This window comes from Diabrotica undecimpunctata, chromosome 5 (assembly GCF_040954645.1).
Source record: "Diabrotica undecimpunctata isolate CICGRU chromosome 5, icDiaUnde3, whole genome shotgun sequence".
In the NCBI taxonomy this organism is placed as follows: Eukaryota; Metazoa; Arthropoda; class Insecta; order Coleoptera; family Chrysomelidae; genus Diabrotica; species Diabrotica undecimpunctata.
In genome coordinates this window covers 135,652,902-135,668,089 of record NC_092807.1, presented here as the reverse complement: position 1 = coordinate 135,668,089, position 15,188 = coordinate 135,652,902, and the positions used below count along the sequence as shown (strand labels likewise).

Sequence of the window (15,188 nt, the reverse complement as noted above, 5' to 3'; positions counted from 1 at the left end):
CGTTCTGTCCGTTCGATCAAAATTTAATTTTGATTGGTCGAAAAATATTTAAAGATAAATGACAATCAACAGTTAGCATACAGTAGACATAACGTAATAAAATTAATTTTACTTTTTTTTATAAATACAATATGAGCCAGAAAATAATGAAGTTACAGTAATTCTACTGGTAAGATATGAAAGAAGAAAATTTATTCTATCAATATTATTAAAAACAATTTTGAATATGCAAAATTAGTTTGCAAAAACATGTCGATTTTTTTTATTATAAACAATTATATTAACTTTTTAACCATTTATCGTAGGAAAATTATTTTTTCATTTTTGAAAAGCTTGTATCTTTTCACTAATTTAAAAAAAAAGAAAAACTTGTCCTAGGACATTTTGGCACGAAGATTCTTATTTAAATAAGTTACAACAGCTTAGATTATAACGATTAACAGATATAAGTAGCATTATTTGAAACAATATAATTTAAAGTTCTAACGTGGCAAATTTGCAAAATATGGCCTTTCAACGGAATCGTCCACAAAGCTTCAAAATATGGTCCTCAAAATCGGCAGGCATTAAAACTCGCGGGAACGATGGAGGGGGAAGGAACTGTTAACTGTATCTCTGGTTTTTGTTTATGGATTTCGATGTGTCTTTTTTTAAGTTGATCTATACTACTCAAAACAACTGTTTTTTGCCTGTCCGGGTCATTGTCACAAACAGGGTATTTCTTTTGCTTATTTTCCTGAACTATATAAGTCAGCCTAAGAAAAAGATTTATGTTTTTAAAAGTTAGAAGAAGTGTTTAAAAGTTTTATTGTACAAATTAGGATTTTATCTTCCCAAAATTATTCTAGAACTACGAAGTCGTGTTATAAACCAAAATCATAACCTATTAAAAACGCTACGTATATTTTAATAACGATATTTATTCTATGTATTAAAATTGATAATACTAAATTTTTTGATTGTAGGATTTACTGTTTGCCCAATTTTACTAGATCATGATCGTCTTTATTTTTTCGTTATGGGGGCTATGACTAGACAGATTTAGATATCGTCTCCGTCATATATGCGTAAAAGAAAGAATATCTTAAAATACTACTGGTCGATAATTACTACTTCTGATTTGGTGATTTGGCCGTGATACATTTGACATAGTGAATTATTTTCAAGGACAGTTGCTGATAATAACATGAAGCTCCATCAAAAGAAGACAGTAAAAAAAGCACGGCGCAAAATAGAGGTGATATAGTATATATATATATACATATATATATTTATATATATATATATATATATATATATATATATATATATATATATATATATATATATATATACATATATATATATATATATATATATATATATATATATATATATATATATATATATATATATATATATATATATATATATATATATATATATATATATAGGTATATGTGTATGTGTATTTAATTTTAGGAGAAAAGAAGGATTCTTGCCGAGGGAAAAGATAACGAAGAAAATAACGTCGGGGAGCTAAAATGGACAGAAAAAGAGAACGAATTGGGAAAAAGTCCAGATGAAAGAGTGAAATCAAAAGCCAAAGTTGAAGCTGCAGTACTTCAGGGTAAAACTTTTTTGAAATTATGCTTGTTATAATCTGTACCTACAATGTTCTTCTCAATAATTTGTAGCTCTTAAAGAAGTAAAGAAGAAAGCAAAAAAAGAAAGACAAGCTGAGAAGAAAAGACTATTGCAACAGCAAAAACTTGAGGATGAGGAAAGAGAAAAAGTGATTGAAAAAACTATACCCGCCATGGTAACAATAAAAAGGGTTACTGGAGGTGGAAATAATTCTCCAACAGTTGAAATAACCTTAAAAGTTTCAACTCCTGAGGATCATAAGCTCATGTACACACTTCTTAATGGATCTGATAATTGTAACAAAACTGAAGTAATCCATAAACCAAACAAAGGGTATAAAAAGAAAAAGAAAGCAAAAAGTTTTATTGAAAGATTAAAAGAGTCAGAAAAAATTCCACAAGTTATAACAAAAGAACTGAAAGTGACAGTAGTTCTCGATATGATGAATAAACAACAAAATAATAAACCATCTAGCACCGAACCTAATAAGCTTTCTAATACTAAGAGAATAGTGGAAAGTAAAAAGGGTATAAAAATTAATGACAGAAAACAAAGTCTCAGTCACGAGGATTTGCTTGTTCCCAACATCCTTATTCCACCAGGTAAGTTTTCTTTGATAATTTGGTACTTAAATAAGCAATTGGACTTCGTAAGTCCTATGTTTTCACCCAATTTGATTAGAAATCCATATTTGAAGCCGTTCTGTAAGTCTGCGTCGATTGATATACGATTTCACTAATTTTGAGTAATTTTTGCCAAATTTCCGATCACAAATTTTTAACCGGAATGATATAAAAACTGGAAGTATATATTTGTTTGTAACGGGTAGCTCTTTTGAAGCGACAGACTCAGTAAAACACAGCTTGAAATAAAAATAAATCTATTAGTTTCAACGTATATACAAAAATAAAGAAATAAAAATAAAATTTACTCTAGGTCCCCGTCTGGATCCCCCAAGAGTGGATTCCCCGGCGGACGCCTGTAAAAGAAAAATTATTATTACTAACAAAAATAATGGAATACACGAATTTAATCGCACGCAGACTTGTGCTCGCTTCCACTTCAATCCAGCGGAAGCGCCAAACGCACTCACAAAATTCGGTTGTGCAGATTCACGCTATACGGTAACGTTCAATGCACGATACCCACGGGTTCTGCTTGATTGAGGACAGAGTATAATCCTCAGTACGGAAGTCTCTCTGTCCGGGTCGGCTCGCAGATTCAATACACCAGCGAGCCAGGGAGCCTAGAGCGCTAGCCACAAGACTAATCTAATTCCGCCAGTCGCTCGCCTTAAATAGCCGCTCCGGATCCCACTTCGTCGTGTAGTCGTGGAAATGGGTGCACGATTATCGACACTCCCACGGTTCGAACTGTTGAACGTCCAGCGCATCGTTACATGTTTTCGACTTACTATGGTACGTCGAATAATATATCGCTTGTACTATTTTGGCGACTTTAAAATAGTACTTCCGGTTGCAAGTTCCGAACCGGAAGTCTGAGATCAAATTTCTCACGTTTAAAGCATCTTTGGGTTATAACCTACCATTCAACACCTCATTTGTCATTTTATGTGTTAATAACAGAGTTTGTTCAGAAACAGACGGACAGACAGACATGGATAATTTACATTTTTAAGGTTTTCACATTTTAATGTTCTAAAATGGGCGAAAACAATATCTCCTCTGGATTATGGCCTCCGCAAATCCATAGCTTGAAAATATATAACACTTAAATACTCAAATCATAGCTATTATATAGGTAGACAAAAGTTTTATTTTATAAAACATAAAGTCTTAATAGTCCAGTCAGGATAGCATTTGACCTTGCATGGCAAACTGCCCCAAATTTTATTATTCTAACCTTTAGGAAAGGTCAATAGTAATGTAAATTTAAAATTGCGACTCAAATTCCGCCGTTGCGTCAGCTGTCATCTTGATTTAAAAGGAGAACCGCTTTACTTAATATCTTTTTTCGTGTGATTGGTATTTTCTAATATGGATTTTTATAAACTAAAAACTATTCTCATTCCAGTTACATTTCAAATGTGAAATTCTGTACACTTTTTGTTGTTTTACCGTTTATGAGAAAATGGTGATCTACGTTATTAGGATTTTGTTGATTATCATTGTTTTCGTTTGATATATATTAAATAATATCTATTCCAAAATAAGACTTTGAATAACGCCTTTTGCGTTATCTAGAGGTAAAACAATATCATCAACATATCGGAAATTATGGATAAATAACTCATTGACCAAAAATCCGTTTTACTCTATTCTGGATATTGAATTTATCGCAATGTTTCTTACTATCCATTTTAACAAGGCACTTTTCCATTACGTAAGTATACATTCTTTATGATCTTCGAAGAACAGACAATAAACAATCATTTGAAATGTATCTAGTATCGTTAGAATTGTAGACAGCATTTTCAGGAGCAGTAAAAGACAAAAATGGAATCACTATTAACGACAAAAACCAAATAATAAATATTAGGATTGATTCCGAATGTTGGGCTACCCCGTACTCGTGCCCCCTCCACATTGCCAAAGTGTCTTGTCTACCGTCGAGTCCTACTCTGCTTCAGTTTACAATATATTATATACCAAAGTTTTTCTCTCAATAATGAGATTTTCTAATAAAATAGTTTATATTATAACACAAAGCTAAAAGTTTAATTTGGATTAATTAGAAGAAGCAAAAGAAGCATGGCTGACGGAGAAATGTACGGAAATTGAAACACTACAACGCATACATGTCGATTTCCATATACACAAAAAAATAAAAGAGCTACAGAACACCAGAAAACAACGCAATAAAGGCATAGTTGTAGACATTGAAGGCCAGATTTTGACTACCAGTGAAGATAAATTACGAAGATGGAAAGAATATATGCAAGAATTATTCGAAGATGCAGCACGAAGTCCGACTGAAATCTACTATGGCCATTAAGCTGATTAAAGATGGGAAATCACCATAACCTGATGAGGTGCATGGCAAAATTTTAAACCTATTAGAAGCACACTAAATCACAGTTCTTACGAAGCTATCAACAACATCTACGAGACTGGTTACTTACCAAAAGACTTACTACTATCAATATTTATTCCACTTCCTAAAAAAGCCAACGCTAGAAAATGTGAAGAACATAGATTAATTAGTTTGATGAGCCATGTACTTAAAGTACTCCTTACTATCATTCACTCGCGCATATGCACCAAATTAGAAGAACACCTGAGTGAAGTTCAATTTGGATTCAGAGAGGGACTCGGAACAAGGGAAGCACTTTTTAGTTTGCAAGTTCTAATACAGAAAGCCAGGGATGTCAACTGCGATGTGTATGCATGTTTTATTGATTTCGAGAAGGCATTTGATGGAAAACTAATCGATGTCCTAAAAACATCAGGACTCGAAGGTAAGAATATGAGACTGATCTCAAACTTATATATCCAACAAAAAACAACAGTGCGATTAAAAACTGTCCGAGATCTTCACAGTCGAAAAAGGAGTTAGACAGGGTTGCATATTGTCACCGGCATTATTTAACATATACTCTGAAAACATCTTTAGAGAGGCCTTGGACGAATCAGAAGATGGGATTGCTGTAAATGGTCAACTTATAAACAATATTAGATATGCAGACGATACAGTGTTGCTGGCAGATAGTTCGCAGGGACTCCAAAGGATGATGGAGAACGTTGTAGAAACATGTAACAAATACGGCCTGAAACTAAATTCCAAGAAGACAAAAATAATGATCATTAGTAAGAGCACCAACATAAACGCCCAAATTACAATAGGCGATACACCGTTAGAAAGAGTGGAAAAATATGCTATTTGGGCTATAATATTAAGGATACTTGCGATCACAGCTACGAAATAAAAACTCATATTGAAAAAGCCAGAAGCTCTTTTAACAGCCTTAGCAAGATTCTCTGCAACCTATCTTTAAGTATCAATATACGCGTAAGAATTCTTAGATGTTAGGTCTGTAGTGTCCTCCTATATGGAGTAGAAAGCTGGAGCCTTACAGAAGATGCCATAAAATGATTAGAGGCATTTGAAATGTGGTGCTACCGACGTATGTTAATAGTCTCATATATACACCACACAAGTAACTATTCTCCAGAGGCTAAGAAAAGACAAAGAAATTATTAACACCGTAAAGAACAGAAAATTGGCTTACTTCGGCCTCATCATGCGTAATGATAAATACCGACTTCCATATTTGATTCTACAAGGCAATATTGCGGGTAAGAGAGGCCCTGGCCGTAGGAGTATATCCTGGCTGGCTGATCTTGGGAAGTAGACTGGTCTAACGTCAACTAATTTATTTCGAACTGCTGTGAATAGAATAAGATGGGTCAATGTGGTCGCCATCATCTCTAGAAGATAGGCACATTTAAAAGAAGAATTGAAAGAACTTCATGGTATGATAGCCGTAACTAATATTTTATGTAATTTTCTGCTGTAGCTTGACCATTTTACGCATAGCAACTTAGGATAGTATACATAACCGTTTATTATCATGACAATTAAACCTAACCTAACTTTTAGTTTCGTGTTTTTTATATTATGAGAAAATAGATTTTGTAAATATGTTATTTCTCAAAAAACTCTTGTGGTAGGATAAATATGTTTTAATTTTAACAGTTTTCCTGCCTTTAATTGATCAACTGTCTTTTTATCAAAATAATAATTAAAAATTTTGAATCTGAAGAAGAAGAAGACTCTGTCTGATATTGGTATGAGTATCTTAATTGCCTTCTCTAAACACCGTCGTATTAGATGGTCGTATTATATTAGATTGATATTAGTTAAATATGGAGTCATCAGTTACATTAATTATTTTTTAATGTGTAACTTTGTTTTTTTTTTGATAAATATTTTTTTAGGTATTACAATAACGAGAATAAGTAGTTCAGATCGAAGGAAACAAAATGTCTCGTCGATAAATGATATGAGGCCAATGGTAACAGTTGCTGAAACTGAAAAGCTTATTCACATGGGACAAGGTAATAAATCGCCTAAACGGGAACATGTTGATGAAAATTCAAAGAGCAAAACGAGAAAGAACAACAAAACTAATAAAATACTACAGGGTATACAGTCATCTACTATACCATCGAAAAAAGACGAACCAATATCTTTAATCCCAGAAAATAATATGATATCTGATCCTTCGAAATCAAAGTTTCAACAGAAAGATGATAAAAATGCGGAAAGTTGTGATCTTGCTACAATTTTTACCAACGAAAATGGTACGATTACGGTAATACGAAATTGCCGCTTAAAACAACCAAGTTCAAATAGTGAACGTACAGTGTCAATACCTTTGAGAACAATCTTAAACCAGACCAAATCTTCAGAAGTTCAAAAGTCACCAATATCAACAATTTCTACTAATTACAAAATGCAAGACTCAACAAGTCATCCTCAGGTTCAAAAAATCCTTTCTGGTTTGCCAGAAATTCAAATTTCCAAGGTCGATATGAAAAAACCTAAACTGAAAGAAAACGTATGTTACTCAACGAATCAGATGCCCATCATACCAACTTCGAAAAATGGGAGAGAAGAGCTTAATTTCGATTAAAATAATTGGTTGTGTGGTAAGTGCTCTTTTTAGTAATGTAGAAATATCCAAAACAGTATTTTTATAATTTTAAAGATTAAAAATTTACAAAGTTTCGTTAATGTTACATATTTATTTATTTAACAGATAGCGTGTTTTCACCGAAGAAAAACCTGGACTGTAGCATGGACCCAGAAGAATTGAAGCGTATTCGCTCATAACTTATACTTCCTTGCAAACCAATCAGAAGAATAAATATTAAAAGAGTTAAAAAATCTAAAAGAGTTGTTAAATAATGCAAATTTTTGTAAGTTACTTTGTATTAAATATTAAGAAAATATTGACCTATTATTATTGCAATATTAGATGATAATTTCTTCTGTTAAATCCTCTGTTTAATTCCCAATATTTAAATAAGTAGGGGTAAAAGTGATCTATAATTCCATATAATAGACTTCTATAAAACATTACAAAATCAATGACTACTGGTATAGCTAAGGTAACATAAGTAAGAAGCTAGCTAGACTCGGGTTGTTTATCAGTATAAATGTGTGTAATATTGCGCTAGCCTCTCTCTAGAAAGTTAATATTTTTTAACAAATTATTCAACGAAAGTCTACGGACAGATTCAAAGGAATAACCAAATGTTATATCTAGAATTAATATTTCTAGACGTAAACCTGGTATTTAATAAGGTCTGATACAAGGACCATGATATAAATTATATGCACAGAGTGTTAAAACTGTTTTCTTGTGGCATGCCTAAGTTAAATATTATGTTTATAATTATGGATTAAGCCACAACTGTTTGTAATGAAAATTCCATTTTATAATTGTTGTGTACAGAGCTTTCTCAATAAGTATGATAGCTGTACAATTCAATGCATGACAAACAATAAAATTGAGAATAGGATTGTAAATTATCATGGAGATGTAATCATAAGCCAGGCAACCAGTTATACACACAGATGGAATCTTTGGCAGTAGGAAACAGCAGCAAGATAGATGGAACATGGATTTAAAGTTGTTGTCGAGTAAAAAACACGGACAGAAAAATAAGGAAATAAGACAGAGAACATCGGTAGAAAAATGAATCTCCTAAGACAAAGCCATCTTAAAGTTGTGTATGGGAGAAGAGGAATGGATTGTCTGACTTAAGAATCTCCTAATATATGCATTCTTAAATTGATTCTTTTTGTTATTCCATGTACCTATACATCTGTGTGATAGGTATTATTTTAGTTTATTTTACTTTAAAATATTACGATCTGAGCCAACTTGATTTAATAAAATGTTGATATTAAGAAAGATACGGGTGTTAAAGTGGAAATTTAAAATTTTATTTTTCGCTATAACTTTCATGTACCTATGTGAACATTTATGTATAAAAATTTACAACTGGGTGCTTTTGAGTCTAAGGAATTATACTTTGATGTAGCTGATAGAGGGCGCAACATATATGCCACATAATATTATGCAGAGAACAACCCAACACACTGTTATTCTAGGATATATGTAACAAAACCTAACTTTTTTGCTCTTCAAGTTAGCGCCACTGCCACTTGTGTTTAAAAATAATAAAGATACATTATTTTAACAAAGAGAGACCACCTGTTAATAACTTAAACTCAATAGTTTTCTCGTTTTCTGCATTGATAATCGCATTTTACAAATCAGCTGCATAATTCTGATTTAACGCAATTACTCCAGGCAACGAAGGAAACATAGACAAAAACATAAATACTTCTGAATTTTGGTATAAAATAAAATATTAAAGAAAATAAATATATCATTAGGATAATTAGTAAGATTATAACGTTGATTGAAATATTGGATATTAATTTCTCCCCTATAATATTTCAATCAACGATTATAAGGAATTCGGTCTTAATGTTATTTTAATAGAACTCTGTAAGTACAGCAGTTCTTTAACAAATAAGTTTTAAAATTTTCTGTAAGATGGTGCCACTACTAGGTTAGACCGTTGACTGAATATCCGAATATCGGATTTTACTCAACCGTCAACCGTTAGGCATCTTTCCTTGTCTAAGGTTAGGCACATCCCCTCTCTTCCACACGAAAAAATTACATTAATGATTTTTAGATTTATTTAAAAAATTAATACTGACTAATTTCATTTGCACCAAAACAGAGAAAGGAAATTTTATTTCATGGAAAAGAGACGAACCTGACATGCTATTTGCGCCATCTCTCAGAAAATTTAAAAACTTCTTTTTGTCGAAATGTGTCTTTCATAAAGAACGCTGTTTATTTTAAACAATAACTTGTCTTGTATGTTGCTAATGTTGTTTGTATATTTTTGTTTAACAATATTTCTCATGTGACCTTGCGTTGCGAGTAGCTACCACGGATTAAAAATTATCATATTGTATTTCAACATACTTTATATAGTTTTTACGATAAAGGTCAATTAAAACTGGATACTTATTTACGTTTTGTCACAATAAGGTTCAATGATAAGAACGAAAATCTTAACAATTCTCATTTTCAAACATTAATTAGTTAAGAGTTAAACAATATACTTATAGGTTATATCACTGTAATGATTTTAACAAAAATTTTAATTAACGGAGAAGGAATACTTAGTCTGTAAGTATTATAATTTATTACTTTTCGTTTAAAAATAATAATACTTTTATATAGTTTTTCCAAACAATATTATGGCGTTAGACGAAAAAGTACACTAAGAAAAATAGATAAGTTACTAATAGCCAATCGAGGAGAGATTGCTTGTCGGATTGTGAGGACGGCTAAACGATTAGGGGTCAGGACTGTTGCTGTATACAGTGATGTCGATGAGAAATCTCTGCATGTATCTTTGGTAAGTACTTATTTAGTATGTAATTAGTTGAATCGGGTTACATTGCTCTTTAGAAATTATTTTAATAAACTTTGCATAATGTGAAACTTTACACAATTTGTTATGTATAGATTATACCTAATGTTAGTGGTGTTGATGAAAACGGTTTACAGTTAATAAAAAATTTATACTGCTAACAAAAGATTAAAATCAGAATTGATAGACAAATATCCAGTAGGTACTATATATTCATCAAGGAGTCAGATAGGGCTGCGTTTTGTCACCTATGCTGCTTAATGTATACTCGGAACTTCTATGTCAACATGTTCTAGAAGGAAATAGTAGCGCTAGCGGCATAAAAGTCTATAATTCTGATATCCACTATCAGCTATATGCTAATCGCACTGTATTAAGTCATTGGTTCTTGTAAAGCCTGTAACAGTCAACCTCGAATTTCGATTAAACAAAAATGTAAAAAGCAGGAAGCAGATAATTGCGATATACATGTTAATAAATAGACTAGACAAGGACGGTACCGATTCTCCAATGTATAAAGATAAAATGACATCACTTCGGAACCGGAACGAGTTATGACGACCTCGGTTAGGCTTTTGCCCATTGAAGGTAGGGCTGCACCGAAGCTTTTTTTACGGGAGACTGGGGTTGGACCGAGCAATATCATCAGTTTCTAATTAAGTGTGGCAGAACTGCTAGAGGAAGAATTAAGATGGTGAGTTAGCCTTGTTAGTTTCGGAACGGCTCTTTGAATCAGCGTTTTTGGCATTGCAGCTTATTAATATCTGCGATATCTTAGGGGATTATCTTCTAGGACGTGGTAATACTCATCAGAAAATCCATGGCCGGCCAAGTTGAGAAGCTTAACTGGCAGGAATGAAACTGTGTGCTTAGAGTGTCTGGAGAGTATGTGTTCTAAGCGATGGCAAGGGGTTTTTATGACCTCTTCTGCTCTTGTGTTGGAGCTATCAAAGATGGTTAGAACGTATACTGACGTTAAGGATTCTGTTTCATTCTATATTGTCGAGATATTGGCGAGTTGATAGATTAATGGATTAAAATTCTCTTCGGAATTTGTCTTTCTGTAGCCAAGATGATATTAAGTTGGCGTTTATTTAGTGACACATAGGGACGTGATCTTCTTCTTAGGGTACCTGTCCGTTCCGAACGTTGGCGATCATTCTGGCTATGATGGCTTTGTTGGTTGCTATACGAAATAGCTGTGTTAAGGCCTTTCTATACCATGCTCTCACGTTAACAAGCCAGGATATTCTTCTTCGTCCTGGAGCCCTTTTTCCTTCAATTTTACCTTGCAAAATGCATTTAAGTACCTCGTATCTGCCTTGATTTTTCATTATATGTCCCAAGTACTGCAGCTTACGGCCCTTCACAATGTTGATTAAATCTGCGGCTGTGTTCATCCTCCGCAGTACTTCTTTATTGGTGACTTTGTCTGTACATGGTATCTTCAGGATCCTTGGACGTGGTCTGTATTCGATAATTGGTCTTATAGGTTTTGTAGTTGTGTATGAGTGTGCTCCCAGGAGATAAGCTCTTCTTCTTACCAAATTTAGGGTGTTTTTACCGTCAGTGTCCTACCGAGAGTTTTGTTAAAGTACCTACGTTCTGAACTGGAGCCTTTTACCATTGAGCACTATCTGGTTCTCCACCTCTACATTTTAAAAGGATTATCTGCGTTTAGCAAGACGGAGTGTAACTCTTCATTTGTTACACCATTTAACTACTTTATTTAACTGGTCTTGGGCACTGTCGAATAAAGATCGCTTTCTCAGCGTCCGATAAGCGCTACCTGCGGAGATGACTACTTTATAGCCAGCATATAGGAGGGAAGGATGGATTCAGATTGATGGTCAGATTTGATCGAAAGCCTTCTGGATATCTGAGTGGTCTAAATATTTATGTCTAACACATGTAGAAAATAGCGCGAATCTGTAAATTCAGTATTTTACCTATAACCCAGCTTATATAGTATATTTCTTATTTTGATTATGATTATTGCATTCCCTAAGCTGTAACAGATTCATATAAAAATAAGTTATAGTGTAGTGTAGTGTAGATGTATTTTTCAAGCACCTATCCAAATATTTATGCCATAGATACCAACTTTCTGGTTATAATACAGCAATATCAGTTTTTTGATAACTCTTTCACTATCCCATGTTCCGGAAGTTTCTCTTTTGTACTTTAAAAAGAAATGCATTGTGCGTTTTACGAGATATAGAAAATGTTAATAGAAAGTCCAAAAGTTTTCTTTAAGTATATGGAAAACAATAAGTGATGCCTGCTATTTTACTAGATCCAAAATAGCAAATATTTACAGATTTTTTTACCAGAACGGGAATTCAGTAAAGATCTTTAATATTTGTTTTTCGTTTAACTAATTTTATAAGTGCATGATTATTCATACGTTTTAAAATTTCTTTATTTCTAACATGATCAGACTATGCAATTTTTAGAATGCGGCGAAATGTCTAATAATTCGATAATTACGCTTCCCCTCCCTTCCACTATTTTCCCATTAATTCGGAAAATATCCACCACACGAAAAAATTTGTCAAAAAGAAATTATAAGAAATCGTATTTACAACAATTTCAGTTCCTACCATTTTTGTCGCAAAGTTGAAAATGGAGATATTGAGCAAAAAGGCTGAATCGGACAATTATTTATATTGTGAAGCTTCGGACACTGTCACATATCCTTTTAGAGTGTATCAGATGGGTAAAAAAAACGAATGAGCTAGAGAGAGTGTTTAAGTCGGTGAGAGAGATGGTAGAGAAGATGGTGATGGATGAGCGGTAGTGGAAAAAAATCCACACCTATGTGAGGAAGGTACTGTCGCTAAAAGAGAAGGAAGAGCGGGAGCTAGACATAGTTCCGTCAGATTTTGAGGAGACAGAACTAGGCCCGCAGAGGTAGGAAGAAGGAGAGGTTGACAACACAGGGGTAAAGGCAAGTATGAATAAGAGAGTGAGAGAGGCGGAAGTGGCGGCAGGCACGAGTAGGCGGCAGTGCAAGTGGAATGAGGTGGGCCTCGACTAAGGTGCAGACGGACAACGACAAATAGTAGGAAGGAAAGCGAAGAAAAAAATCTTGTTCAGAGGCGGACGTAGTGGTCGCTTAAGTGCAAGAGATAAAAGCTGATCTGTGATGACGAGCGATTGAGAATCGGGCAAGAGAAGGACATCGAGGAGAAGTTAAGTTCTAACGGATAATCATAACTAAATGCCCTAATATGAGAAAGATGGGGTTTAGCTAGTTCTGGCCACATCGGAGTTACGGAGGGCAGGTAGGTCCGACTCAAGGTCAAGCTGGTCGACGTGATTCTGAAGGGGTTTTTAGTTTTAGGAACCCAGCACTGTCGGAAATGATTACCTCCGGCGTCTGTGTTGTAGATTCCTCACCTAGTGATAAAAGAATTTTGCCAGGTTTATCGACCACGTGACCTAAAGGTCCAATGAGAAGGTCACGTGGTTGATAAACCTGGCCCAATAGACAGAGATGCAGGGACTACTTTGCCTCAGTATTTTCTGTCGCACTGGAGGAACACGACTGTATTGCAGCAGTCAGTCTATCTTGTATTATATGTCTATAATTGACCCCCCTAAAGGTTAGGTTAATAAAATTTGAACCAGCTCGCCATGCAAAGTTAGGCCTTTTTTCGTCTAACTCGACTGGACTATTCAAAAATGTTAGAATTTAAAAACAGTTTTTAAAAGTTGCTATTAAAATCAGCAAGCTAGAATTTTTGTGTCCTATATTAAGAAGGGAAAAGTATGTATTACTTGAATTTATTTTGCAAGGTGGATTGTGCAAAAATAAGGAAGGAGAAACCTTGGTAGACGCAGAATATCCTGGCTGAGAAGTCTAAGAAAGTGTAGAAAAATTAAAAAAAAAATAGATCTCTTGGAATAGACAGAAATATGTGATAAATTTTTGAAACATAATCAATACCGTAAATTATTTAAAATATATTTTTTTTAACTTGCATCACAATTTAAAGAAAAATGGATAGTTTCACGTTTGAAGACAATTATTCTATTTTAAGTAACAAAATCGCGCGGTATTTAATGAAATTATGATAAGATTTGATAAATATTTCAATGAACAAATAATAAAACTGATAAAGATTTACATTATGAAAAATGTTGGAAAAAAATGTGAAAATTGTTTTAAGTTGTATTAAAAATTTACTAAATCAACATTTTAATAACCTTCAAGAGTAAAATCTTTTAAGCAATATATTGATATTATAAGCTTTTTTGACCAGTAATTTTAAAGGTCGTGGACGGGTCCTAACTAGGGCAAAAAACCTGCAACTATGGAATGAATAACATAAAGTCCTAATAATCTGTAATCTCTAAGTACAATCGTTACCTATCGATTTTTAAATACTTACGTATGGGTCGCTTCGGCCAAACGGTCAAAGTCCAATTCTGACGTCACTGTAGGTAAGCATGAAATCCGCATTACCAGTAGAGCATAAACCTTAGCCAAGACCGGAACCAATATGGCCACCGCCATTACGTCAAAAGAATCTGCATGACAGAGTGTCATTGTTCAACTTTTATTCGCTAGTCGGCACCAGTCATCTGCCATTTTTAATCCACATTAATTTACAAATTATGTAGCTGTTAATTCTTCTTCTTTTCCGCAAGCATCAGCTGTCAAATCCTCGTTACCGCAACCATCAAATCCTCTTTTTCTGCAACCGTCAGCTGTCAAATCTTCTTTTCCGCAACTGCTTCTTCAACAAAATCTGTTTCTTTTTCTCATATATAACTCAGACATTGGTGTCTGACATTCAGTGTTCGGGTCAGCCGGTAATATCGTTTGAATTGTTTCAGGGCAAAATGACGCTGGTTTGACCCTTTTCTCTACCCGTTTTTTGCTGCTTAAACTGGTTAAAAGTGGGTCATAAGTTAAAAGAGGTTTCAAAATATCTTCGGCTAGTGTTACCGTCATTAGTATTCCCGAAATTGGCTTTTGGCATGCCGACTAATAATTCAGTTTCTTTTCTTAACCTTTCCTGACTGTGTTTTTTTGTGAGTTTTAACTCATTCACTTTATCAGTTCTCTTCTTTACATACTTTTTTATTGGTACTTGATACGCCAAACGTAAAACGCTTTCA

The 15,188-nt window shown here is 33.7% G+C and overlaps 2 protein-coding genes across 3 annotated transcripts in view; both read left to right on the top strand.

Annotated features, from left to right (window-relative positions):
• The first annotated feature begins 879 nt into the window (after positions 1-879).
• On the top strand, positions 880-7,486 carry LOC140440797 (uncharacterized). 2 transcript variants are annotated; one of them, XM_072531160.1, is made up of 5 exons: positions 880-1,237; positions 1,462-1,609; positions 1,677-2,228; positions 6,525-7,238; positions 7,349-7,486. In XM_072531160.1, exons 1-4 carry the CDS (start codon positions 1,187-1,189, stop codon positions 7,220-7,222), a joined length of 1,449 nt encoding a protein of 482 aa, XP_072387261.1. In that variant the 5' UTR covers positions 880-1,186; the 3' UTR covers positions 7,223-7,238; positions 7,349-7,486. The 2 variants fall into 2 exon arrangements, with proteins under 2 accessions (XP_072387261.1, XP_072387260.1); XM_072531159.1 differs by having other exon boundaries at positions 6,525-7,468.
• A 2,063-nt stretch (positions 7,487-9,549) lies between these two features.
• Positions 9,550-15,188, top strand: part of Mccc1 (Methylcrotonoyl-CoA carboxylase 1) — a 44,989-nt gene continuing 39,350 nt past the window's right edge. Inside the window, 2 exon segments of the mRNA XM_072532771.1 lie at positions 9,550-9,811; positions 9,866-10,043. Of these exon segments, the coding sequence (XP_072388872.1) occupies positions 9,765-9,811; positions 9,866-10,043 (225 nt within the window). The 5' untranslated portion in view covers positions 9,550-9,764.